General features: G+C 38.0%; 1 protein-coding gene across 1 annotated transcript in view; it reads left to right on the top strand.

Annotated features, from left to right (window-relative positions):
- The window catches only part of syt9a (synaptotagmin IXa), a 31,198-nt gene extending 18,185 nt beyond the window's left edge, over window positions 1-13,013 (top strand). Inside the window, exons 4-7 of the mRNA XM_084718301.1 lie at window positions 6,423-6,543; window positions 6,640-6,811; window positions 7,092-7,221; window positions 12,353-13,013. Of these exons, the coding sequence (XP_084574427.1) occupies window positions 6,423-6,543; window positions 6,640-6,811; window positions 7,092-7,221; window positions 12,353-12,421 (492 nt within the window). The 3' untranslated portion in view covers window positions 12,422-13,013. The remainder of the gene's footprint in view (window positions 1-6,422; window positions 6,544-6,639; window positions 6,812-7,091; window positions 7,222-12,352) is intronic.

Below are 13,013 nucleotides of genomic sequence, written 5' to 3'. Positions count from 1 at the left end.
ACACACACACACACACACACACACACACAGTGTATATTTAAGCAAAGGAATGTTACATGGACCCTTCAACAGCCTGTGTTTGCACTGGAATATACTGTACATGTAGTTGCTCAGTCCTGCCATATACAGTGTACAGCCATCATAGTTTGGCATCCACAAAGACAGCAGCTGTGTCCCACTTTCATGATCCATACAAATTCAAACTGGGTTTTGAGTATGAAAAAGTGACAAATATATCTAAATAAATAGCAGATGTCAATATATAGAGTATATTCACTTGAATTTTGAGTGGTAACTGTGGCCTCACAATATAGTGCATTAGGTTCTTGTAAGCTAACTGCAAAATAGTGAACTACATGTACACCACTGTACAGTGTTGTGTGTAGTACTGTATGTTACGAGGGCATCATCAACTTGAGGAGCAGCAGGGTGACACGTTTAGTGTGCACTCCCTATGCTTGTAATTCTAGGGTCACAAGATGTAAACACTCACAGGCCTCAGCCTCTAATGAACTCAATAAGTTAAAGCACACCAACCTGACAGTTTAGTAGACACATAAAGGGTCATGCAGACGTGGGTGACTGCTTGGACATTCCAGCACCCTCAGCACTATGGTTGAAAAGTTTTTTTTTTTTCTAATTTAACCTTTATTTAACCAGGAACTTTATTGAGAATGAAATCTCTTTTTTAAGTGAGACCTAGTCAATATATAGCACGCTATTACAAAGTTACAAACTATGATATAGAGCATGTAAAAACAAGGTACAATAAAAAAAAATAAAGGGATTCATGCTCAAATCCAATCTATTTGACAAGCAAATTCAAGCAATAAACTCCCACCACGTAGTCAGGAGGATACTCAAACTCTTTTATGGTCATGTAAGTCATGATGATCTTGCACTGTGTGCAGTCAGTACCATGGGGAATGGCTGGACTTGCAAAGATTAGCTGAGCAAGTGCCTACATATTTCAGTGTGCTTCTCTACAGTTATTGTGGCCATGCCAGTAGAGTTTGGTAGAGGGCAAAGCCTGTTTGAAATAGATCACAGGGATGCACACTGGCATTTTCACTTTTCTTGAAAGCTTATGGTAATAACAATTAATTAAGGTAGCATTGTGTTCAGAATTGATAACCATTTGCAAATGTACCATAAGCATCAAGCAGTATTGAAATTTGATAATAATACAGGATTTTTCAAAGTCTGAGACTGCGGACCTCCTCTCAGAAAGAGCTTAGAAAAAGGTGGCCGACTCCTCAGTTTACTTGCCTGCTTCACTTGCTTAGTTGAGCCAAGATAGCCTAATTTTTCTGTGTGACATTCCTTCAAAACTTCCAAATACAGAAAAAAAAAAAATTAGTGTATGACTCTGGGAAAGTGAGGAAAAGTTTAAAATTCCCCATATTGCATCTCATCCGCTTGATAGTAATTTTTCAGGCACAAAATACGCACATATGCACAAATAATGTATCGGGGAAATGTCAGAGTGAGGGGGCAACACACATGCATATACATACATGTAATCACGTGCCCTGAGGACTTAGGGGTTCGGTGCCTGGCTCAAGGGCACCTAGGCAGTGTCCAGGAGGTGAACTGGCACCTCTCTAACTACCAGTCCACACTTTGATCCATGCTGGACTGGAGAAACAACCAACAACCCAAGGCTTGGGTTGGCTTCCCAGACTGGGCTACTGCCACCCCTATTCTATGTGATCTCCTTTTATAACTAATGTAATATCAAATGTGATATTTTTTCACTCCCCCTGGGGGAGGCCTGCCACCCACTTTAAAAAACTCTGACCTAATATATGCCTGATTAGAAATTAAAAGTTTAGCTATCTAGTTCATAACCAGAATCAGCATCAGCTTTATGAGCCATGTATGTGTACTCATACAAGTGACTTGACTTTATGTATATACGCGGGAACAGCTAATAAACAAGGACGACAAAGCTGGACAGATAAAGATAAAGAGTAGACAGGAAGAAAGACAGGATAATTATGGACTATCAGTAGGTCATGAGGTAGCTGATTTGCGGTCAACATTTGCAGACATAGATAAGATAGATGGCCAGCTACTGAGCGATGAGGAGACTCTGAGAAAGTGACATGAAGATATTTGTTCTGTCAGTGTGTTAGATAGAGACTTGAGGGGAATATTGATATTGACAAAAGTATTGATATTTTTGTGTAAACTCTCAACTTCTTGTTGTTTTATGGGCAGGGCTGCCACTTCAGCCCTTTATTATTGACCGTCAATCAATGTCACCCAGCTGGAGCAGAATGGTATGTGACAGGTGGTGACATGGACCAGAGATTCACAGTATCTTGAGTGCTCCATTCTCACACTGTTCAGTTGTTTCAATTTCACACTACTCAGCTCATGCACATACAGTACACACAGATGCTTGCACAAATGCTTGTTCTCAAACATTTGCACACGTGCTCCACACACATACGCTCATAAACAAGCTAATCATCTTTGGACATCAGTACAGAGGTACTGTAGGCCATTTTGTATGCATGCAGTAGAGCCCATTTGTCATAATCACTGCACAGATTTATTGACTTAATTGATAGGAATGATAGGATTATCATTAAATCATGATTGCCTTTGGGATTGACCATATGGTTTGTTTCATTGCCAGATTTGGCTTGTTTAGCTCTGCAGCATAAACAGATTGAAGAATGTGTTTTTTATGATTATGGAAATGACAGTAACAATACAAAAAATATACAAATATTACCATAAAATGGCTTTTTTCGTTTTATTTATCATTTTTAATGATTTTAGCTTTTGACATGCTAAAATATAAATAAATATAGTGTGTGCACATTGCAAAATTTGGACACACTGGGCTTATCAGACACATGCAGTGTGACATTTGACCTGCAGGCATTAAATGCCATTTGTTGCCTAAGAGGGACTCAGCAGCACACGAAACACAGCACTAATCTCTCTCTTTCCACCTGTATCTTGATTGTGCACAAAGACTGTGGACCATGAAGCATATAAAGCCACTGTATCCATTTGGGGGGGGGGGGGGTTGTCAGTTAATCCATCATGCAAATTAAAATGCCTCATAGCATAGCCTTGTTGAATGCTTGATCCTGATTGTAACAAAAGAGCCACGTCAAGATACAAGGCGATTAAGGTCTCAGGAGGGGAAGTCTTGAACACTTTTTCTTTCTCTTACTCCCTTTCTCCCTCGCTCTCTCTTTCTCACACACAGATTACAGATAAAAACAAGTGCCATGTCACAGAAGAGGACATTCATGGTTAACAGAGCTGACAAATGGTAGAAAAGACTGATTTCCTTTTAAAAGACAGAAAGAAAAAAGTGTGTGAACAACAGAGATGGAAGAACACAGAGAATAATCATGTTTTAACCAGACCCATTCTCAAAATGAAATTACAATTTAATTAAACTTTTTCAGACTCTGACAAGCTAAAATACTGATATTATATAGAGAGACCTATAGTGCAGGCATTATATGACATAGCCTCACACCAATTAAAACAGAAACTCTCTCTCAACTGTTCTACTCTTTCAGTTGTTCTACTATAAATATGTAATTTAAACATATCAAAATAATTAAAAGAAGTTGGGAAAAATATTGTGCATGCCATCCATCTGCCATCCATACAAATGATTTAGTGCTGTCCACAATCAACCAGAAACTGTGTTTTAGCAGAGACATGGAGATGGACACAGTGAATGTGTGTTTGCTTTCTTGCAAAACTTTGTAATGACATGTTTATAATTTCCTATTTCAGGCATTTCTCAAAACCCTGAGGTGCCAATTTGGCAGTCCACAATATTTTGAATCTAAATTATTATTTTTATGAAGCCAAGGGTTATGGTTATGAAACAATTTTGAATCACCACTCAGACCACTAAGGACATTTTATATGTTATCTGGGAGACTTTTATGAGTAATAAATAAATTTATCAGATTTTCTGTCCCAATCTGGGTGACATTCACCTCCCTTTTTTTCTCACAAAATGCCTGTACTAAAAGAGGTGTTTTTTGTGGATCATATTTAGGTGATTTTGCCTTCATAGGATCCCTTAAGACTTTTTTTTCTCTTATTCAGAAAATATTGAGGACACAAAATCTGTTGAGTTTGTTTATATTACAGTTTGTGTTAAGTGTGAGGCCACTTGGGTAAAATGATGTAATGGTAATGATGCAACTATTTCCCCTTTTGTTAAAAAAATATTTCTGTTTAAGTGCCTTAGGTAAGTGTGTGAGACACTTGTTGTAAAAATGAAATTACATGTCACTGATCTCTGCTGCTAGCAGATAGGTAATAGACCTGTCTCTCTTAATAAGTGAAAAGCAATTACATTTCTGTCCCCTCCCCTTTTACCGGCTGCTGTAACTAAGTGATCAGCCATAGTTGGCACATAGGACACATTGTGCTTTGGTTACAAATACCTTGCAAATTGCAAAGTGTGTTATGAAGGCACCTTATACAAAATTGCTTGCTTGAAATGAGCTGTAAAGAAGGCTTCAAATTGTTTCTCATAGTTCAGAATTTTCATAACAATGTGAGCTTCATTGCAATCTACTTTAATCTCCCAATATATTTTAGAAATTAGATGTAATCATCTCATTATCTCAATCACAGTTAATGGAGCAGCTCTAAACAAATCAATGTGACACCAGAGACCAGGTTTTATGTTCACACACTGATTAAACTCGCTGAACTTCCCTTTACAAATGATTACACTGAAAGTTGATAGCAGATAACACCTGATTCAAAATACCAATGAAATCTTCCTGACACGCTGCTTTATAAGCGAGAGATTCTGCTGTAGGAGTTGTTGTCTTCACCAAACACGTTTGTGTGCTTTCCTGGTTCTCACTTCTTTGCTGGAGTTATTTTAAGAGCAAGTGATAAGTGAGCTTCTGCCTTTCTGCGGCTGAACAGAAGTCTCCATGTTGGACCAAATGTGGGAGGCTTTTATTAGAGCAATGTGACAGAGGAGAGTATTCCTTAACAGAAACATGTTTCAACTATCCCTCTATCTCCATGCATAGTGTACCTGTCCGGAAAGGGGCAAAAGGTGGAAATGAAACTGAACTACTGACCAATGTATGCCTTGAAAATTTCAATCCCACTTTATTTTACAGTATACTAAATAAGACATAATAAGCAATAATTCTTATCAAATAGATAATTGTTGTGATTGAAAGAATGACTGTCAAGTTGCTTTGGTTGATGTACAGTTGAGGACAAAATTATTCACCCCCCCCCCCCATGAAATTTTACGTTTTTTTTCAAAATTTTCCCAAGTGCTTTTTTAACAGAGCGAGGAATTTTCAACACAGCTTTTCTAAACATACTAGTTTTCTTAAGAAAGCATAAATAATTTTTGTTCGCACACAATAACAGATGAATTTCAGAAAAAAAAAAATACCAGGGTCAATATTATTAGCCCTCTTAAGAACTGACCTTTTTATTGAGCCATACCACAAATTACTGTTGTGCAATGATGTGCTTTAACTTTGTAATGCTCAAAGCTTATTAAATCAAGTTAAAACTGATTTAAAAACTTATCTTCAAATTTACACACAGTATAAAAACTTCAGTAAGGGTTTGAGCTGTCACTTGAGAAAGCATTATGCAAAAAACACAAGAAATCAGTTTAGACTTGAGAAAAAGAATGGTTGATGCTCACAAAGCAGGAGAAGAATATAAAAAGTTATCACAGCGTTTCCAAGTGTCAAGAACTGGAGTGAGAAGTATCATCAAGAAATTCAAACAGAGTCACACAGGACAAAACAAACCTGGCAGAGGTAGGAAGTGAAAGATTTTAAGCACTCTAGTGAGAGATGTGTTCAGAAAACCCAGAACAACTGCTAAGACACTAGTGAATGACTTAGCCAAGTCGGGAATTATATTCTCAAAGAAGACGATTACTAGAGCCCTGCACAGGAATGGACTGTGAGGTCATAGACCAAGAAAAACTCAATTTCTGCAGAAGAGACTCCTTTAAGTCAGACTGAACTATGCTAAGGACAACCTGGAGAAAGATTATGCATACTGGAAGTGTGTCCTTTGGTCAGATGAGATGAAACTAGAGCTCTTTGGCCATAGAGACATTGCTTATGTTTGGAGAAAGAAGGGAGAGGCGTATAACCCAAAGAACACCGTCCACACAGTGAAACACGGTGGTGGGAGTATTATACTGTGGGGATGCTTCAGTGCATCTGGAACTGGTAGTTTTTGGTTTTTGTGAAATAATTTTGTGTCTGTAAAATAATGTAAGCATCCAAAATAAAACTAGGATGTTTGGAAAAGCTGTGTTAAAAATTCCCTGCTCTGTGATATTATGTAGATCCCAAAAATAGTAAATATATCATCAGGACAAAGCTGATTGTCGAGTAAATGTATTTTGTATTGTCTTTCAGGATAACGTGGACCTCGGTGATCTGATGTTTTCGCTCTGTTACTTGCCGACTGCAGGCAGATTGACCATTACCATGATAAAGGCCCGCAATCTCAAGGCCATGGATATCACGGGTGCATCTGGTAATTAAATACTGATACTGTCTGTAACTACACAGTCTTACTGGTGTCCTGAAAGAAAATCAATGTCTTTCTCTTCTGTTTCTCTCACATTCATAGATCCATACGTGAAGGTTTCACTAATGTGTGAAGGTCGCAGACTGAAGAAGAGGAAGACATCAACAAAGAGGAACACTTTGAATCCTGTCTATAATGAGGCTATCGTCTTTGATGTCCCTCCAGAAAATATAGAGCAGATCAGCCTTTTGATTGCAGTGATGGACTATGACCGGTGATGAGTTTTTACAAAGCTTTATATAAGTCCTACAGTATTTTAAACCTTTTTATTGCATGAGTCATTGTTAATTTATACTTGCTGTGGGAAAAAAGCATGAAATATTCTCACAGTGCATTGTAATGATTCTATAAACTTTCACTTAAACCCTCCTAAACTTCTGTCACATAAATCATTTAAAAGTTTCAGTTTTTCTTTCAGCATTCACATGTTATTTTTGGAACACAGGTCTAGGTCGTGATCACATCATTTCTCTCTATCCCTTCTGCACCTACAGTGTAGGCCATAATGAGGTCATTGGCGTGTGTCGAGTTGGCAACGATGCAGACAGCCTCGGTCGAGACCACTGGAGTGAAATGCTCACATATCCTCGAAAACCTGTCGCCCACTGGCATCCTCTTGTTGAGGTGAGGTGACTTTACTTTGACGGGTGTAATTCAGGTTTCCATGCATGCATGACCAGATTTGAAGCATGGACACATTTTGTTCCTGCGAAACACAATAACACTGTCAAAACTGTTCTATAGCTCCTACACATACAGGTTTTGGTCCTCATGCAGGAATATTACAGCAAATTCTAACCAGCCCTGTCTCCTAGAAATGATGTTTGTATACAATTAATTTACAACAGCAAATACATATTGAGGGAAATATATTGGCAAGTAAAAGAGGTTCTCTACTAACACAATCTTTTACTGAATGTAAAATGTTCACTGGCATTTTTTTCTGCCAAACTAGACAGTCTTGCAAATCATTATCCACTCATAATGACTGCAGCATCATTCAAAAATCAGGAGTGACTTCAGACACATTTTTTTCAAAATAACATTTAAGCTAAATGTTTTGTTACCTAAACTTACCCAAAATCACAAAAGTGCTTTTGTTGCCTAAATCTATCCCAAATCAAGATATTTCCTGATCTTAACCAAAGTGCTTTCCTTACTTAAATCTACCCAAAATCATGATATTTATGGACCTGAATCAAAATGCTTTTGTTGCCTAAAACTATGCAAATATCACAACACTTCCTTACCTTAATTAGAGTGCTTTTGTTGCAGGATTCTGGATGCAAACCGTTGACTCTGGAGTCACAGTGTATTTGTGTACTGTACTTTACATGTCCACCATCCACCCAGATCACCTCCATACCATGTTGTCTGTGAACATTATCCAGGCAGGAATTATGTTGTCACCACAGCTTCATTTTAATTTAGTAATGTACAATTATAATTTGTAGGAGATGGTGTTGTCGTATTAAAGAATGAATGAAATGAAATTTGGTAATGGTTATGATCTGCTGTTAACAGACCCTCAGACACAGATCCAATTCACTTTGTTATTGCAGTCACGAGAGAGTTCACGTAAAACTTTAGACTTTATGGTCAGAAGCAGATTTTGTTACAAAAAGCCAAGTGTGTGCAAAATGATTTCCAGAAAAGATTATTAGACACGATAAAGCTCTGTTCAGCTCTCTGATGAAACTAAGTAATTGTCACAGCAATAGTAAGGGGGTTCAGTCATGAAGACAAAAGAGAGTATGTGACAACAATTTTAGAACATTGCATGGTAGAAATTTTCAGCAAAGGAAAAAGAAGATCACAAAAGGCAAATAGGGATTACAGAAATTTATGTACAAACTATTGCAAAAAATGAGCAGCAAGAAAGATTTTATTGCAAAAAAAAAAAAATGACACTGTTTTGCCAAGGCTGAAGAGGATTGCAGGATGAAAAAGAAGTGTAAATGAATTAGTGATTAAGCTTATCACTGCCCAGTCATTAAGGCACAGTGGGCTCATTAGTATTCAGTGATACATTAGTGTGTTGTTACAATGAGGCTGTGAAAAGATTTTTGGTCAGCTGTAACTGGAATATGGCTGTAAGCTACTAATCATCGAAATAAAATCTGCCTTTTGATAGACGCAAGTAGTCTGGCCATCCCAGAAACATTACAATATCTGATTTAATAAACTTTGGTGAAAAGAAAGTGGTTCATTATAAAAAGTCCACAGAAGGCAATGCTGTTTTTCTGATGTTTGAAGTGTAAGATCCTCTCAAACAGATCACATCCTCTGCCAAAGTCACCATGTCAATGTGAGCATGAAACTGTGCTTTTTGAGGCAAAAACGTTTTAAAGGGATAGTTATCCCAAAAACAGAAAAAATAATCTTCTCTCTGTAGTGCTATTTATTCATCTAGAGGGTTAGGGTTAGAGTTTTGGAGATACTGGCTGTAGTGATGTCTGCCTTCTCTCAAATATAATAGAACTAGATGGCACTTGGCTTGTGGGGCTCAAAGTCCTAATAAAAAGAAAAAATCATTTGAAGAAGGGGACTGCTATATGTTGTGATAGCTATGCATTTCTAGACTATAGCAACAACATAGACAAATGCTGTGGAAGTGATGATACAAGAGTACTCTTTATAACTTTATATGAAAGCTGACTGGTGAGGTAGTGTCATGTCTAATATGGAAACACCCTCTAGACAATCCACAGATCTTGCTGTGAGCAGTTTCATGTATGAACTAGACTCTTTCTAATGTAGAATCTACCTGAAGTACTTCCTTTCTGCTAGAAAGAGATCAGTTTTTACATGAAACTGTTCACAACAAGGTCCGTGGATTATCTTGAGTAACCAAGTCATGATTTCTGGACAGAGACACTAGTGTTGAATATTTAAGATTTATTTTTTGGCACCACAAGCTGAGTGCCATTTAGTCCCACTGGTCCTTTCTCTCCCACTAGAGAAGTAGCCGACATCTCTACAGCCAATATCTCCAAAAACTCAGCAACTCATACTAAAACAATGCAGAGGTATAAATAGTACTGCACACCAGAGGAAATAAAGAGGAATCTGTTATTTTGATTTTGGGGTGATATGTCCCTTTAAGTCCATAGTTATCTTGGTAATTTAACAGTCTGGCAGGTCCTTATACAGGACAGACCCATTGTCTTTGAGAGCTTGCCAGTCCACTCATTCTTAGTCTTTATCTTCTTTCTTTTTTAGATTAGAGCACAGTGGGAAAGTAGCGAGGGAGACAGAGAAGTAGACAAAGCTCTAATGTGACTCAGCCTCAGGCTTGTGGGGGGTACGTGTGGCTCTAGACGAAAGCCACCCAGCTCTCTGTGGGCAGTTCGTGTTTTTAATAAGTGTTAAATAAAATGAATGCATCTACCATCGGAGAGACTCATGATTTACTGGAAGATTTTCTACTGAATTGCAGCAGAGTGGATGAGGTGGAGAGACTATAGAACCGGCAGTCTGACAGCAGAAAAGAGGACGTCACACTGAGAATTTGAAGGATGCATCTCTGACCTGTGCACTCAGCCAGAAAAAATGGCTTTATTGTGTGTATTTGTGTGAACATCAAAGATCCACATCTGTGAAATACAAAGAGACAGTGAGAGTGAGATAAAACTGGAAATTGAGCTTGTTATGTTTCTTCTTGGGCTATTAGAGTTTGTAGTACTTTGAAATCTTCATTGGAGCCTCAAGAAACCACATTTATTATTTACGTCCACCCAAATCATTTCAGTCAAAGTTGCTATATCTTCACAAACCCTTCATCCTCACACTGCTCCAAAAACTGCAGAGCAATGTAGTCCTAACATGCCGATAGGTTTCAAACGCAGGTCTATTTACGTGTTTGTTTGCCAAGTCAGCCACTTTGTCTATGAAAGCTTTTATGGTTTTGCTTGCAGTTGGCAAATAACAGTCACAGTAGCACAGTCCATTCCAGTACAAATGAATGAATACATAAATAAACCAAGCTCCCAAAAATGAAAAATGAAATGGGAAACATTCATTGTTTTACTGCCCAATTCATCACTCTGTAGGTGGTTAGTTTGGAGGTTCCAAGATAAAAAGCTGGGATTTTGATAAATTTGGCTAAGGTTTCATTTAATATGACTGTACATCTGTTTCAACCCATTCTCTGTAATCTACATACTAATAACACTACTTTAGACTTAAGAATTGCAACTGAAAGCCCAATTTTGTATGCAGGTGATCCTTCCCAAAAATGTCAGGTGATGTAGTGAAAGAGCAAGAAATCTGCATTTGAAGTAGTTGGCGTGGTTGGATGGGTCAAACGAACAAAGGACTGTCACCTAGGAGGCCATATCTGTGTACCGTGTCAAACCAAAAGTCCACGTTATTTATAGTTTTAGGTTACTTACATCATGTGAGTTACTTAATCTACATCATGAGACACACATATTTTAACCCAATCCCTGATCTTTTCCTAAATGTAACCAAGTAGATTTGTCACCTTAACCAACCTGAACTGCTGTTTCACAACCTTGAAGTTCATATGAAATGGCTAACGGAGTACTTATTATATATATGTTTCCTGTAAAACAGGTAAATTACTTTAGCAACAAGGAAAGTTATCTTTCCCCCAGAAAACTCTGTATATGACCTCGGTTCTGTATTCCCTGTTGGTTATGGAGGTTTTGTTGAGGCTGTGTTCTCAGAGACCGACTGTATTCAGTGGGAGGCTGCTGAGCCCAGATCTGTTGCCCCCAATGGCAGCTGTCATGATTTGTCCATCAGGAAACTCTGTAATTAAATCACTGAGGGTTGAAGAAAATATTATCCAGTTTCACCCAAATCAACAAATAGTCCATGTTCAGGCAGCATCATAAGTGAGAAAGAATTTAATTGGATGCCAAATTAGAGTATGGTCCTGAGTGCAGGATGACTCATTAACAGTTTTTTAATCATTTAATCCACAGAAAGACAATCTGTGAAATGGGTGTAAATATAGACTGTGCTGGCAGTGCAGTTGCCCTGGTGCCCAGGGGGGTGGGGGGGCCCATCAGCAATATGTTGGGTGGTGGACCCTTGCAACTGATTTAGATACACTACTGTTCAATTAATAGTTCAAAATTAAAATTTCAATTGAAAAATCAAAATTAATAGCATAACCTCTCATTTTCTTTAGTATTCTTGTCATATACAGAATATATACAGTGATGATATCTGGGTAATGTGCATGTTGATGCAATGTCAGGTCACAAGCTTGAACTAGGGCCTGTCAAAATAGCCTGCACTGGGGCTTGTCTTAACAACCTTATGCCACTGCTCTGAAATACGCTAAAGAATACCTGAGAATAGCTTTTTTGTTATCATCGGGCCAGATACTAGTGAGTATGTGACATATTGACAGATTTTAATGATCAATATAGGTCATCAATTTTGACCACACAACTCATGTGTGAAGTTTTTGTTCCCGTGACGACGTCACCTGCTTATGGATCTGCACTCTACATAAGTTTAAAGTGTTAAATTTTGTTGTTTGTATGCAGATTGAGGAGACTGGGTTTACATGACTGTGTGAGAGAATATTTTCTTGCACATGCATCACAAAATTCTAACTGTTGTTACGTTGGGTCTCTATAAATAATGTAACAAACACAGTCTAGACCTGCTCTTCAATGAAGAGTGCCCTGAGATACATCTGTTACAATTTGGCGCCGTATAAATAAAATTGACATGACTTGACTTGACATTGTTTCTGCTTGACTCTCCTTTGCAGTACCAGGGGACCACAGGTAGTAGCCAGGGAGGATCCTGTAATTCTCTGAAGACGCCTCCTTCTCCGTAGCCTTGAGCAACAATTCACATAAGGGCACCAATCAACCTGAAGCCTCGGCCAAACCTTTGGACAGTCATGCTGCTGAGTGCTGCACACATATGGTCCTACAGGAAGAACGCAGACGTCGATAACCTACTATAGAAAAGAAAGACACAAACTGTCTTGAGCTCTGCTCAGCTGGATCAGTTGCATGTTGAATGACCGCAAAGATGGATGTTTTCTTTTCTATAATGTCCCATAAGAAAAACAGCAGGCATATGCAGACATTTTAAGTCTGTGCTATTCCTGGGTTTATACAGTAGTTACTGTTTTTTACATAGTCTTGTTACTTGTTTTAATGAGGTGAGTCTGTATTTGCACAATGTACTTAAACAACCAGTTGAACTGCCATACTGTTTTTTTAATTTGGTGGTGAATTGGTGCATGAGGTCATGGTTTGGTGGGATATCTTCTCCTTGTTTGTTTGTTTCCGTTTCTATTTTTGGGAATACGATGTGTTGTTCTGTCAGTTGATGTGCAGTGACGGTTAATTTCTAAACAAAATATCTGTAAGCAAAATATGTTAAATGTTATCAATAAATATTATTCCATTAAAAAACAA

Source organism: Lutjanus erythropterus, chromosome 1, assembly GCF_056507025.1.
Source record: "Lutjanus erythropterus isolate fLutEry1 chromosome 1, fLutEry1.hap2, whole genome shotgun sequence".
NCBI classification, from domain to species: Eukaryota; Metazoa; Chordata; class Actinopteri; order Lutjaniformes; family Lutjanidae; genus Lutjanus; species Lutjanus erythropterus.
Note: the sequence above shows the minus strand (reverse complement) of the source record. Positions and strands in the feature narration are given on the sequence as shown.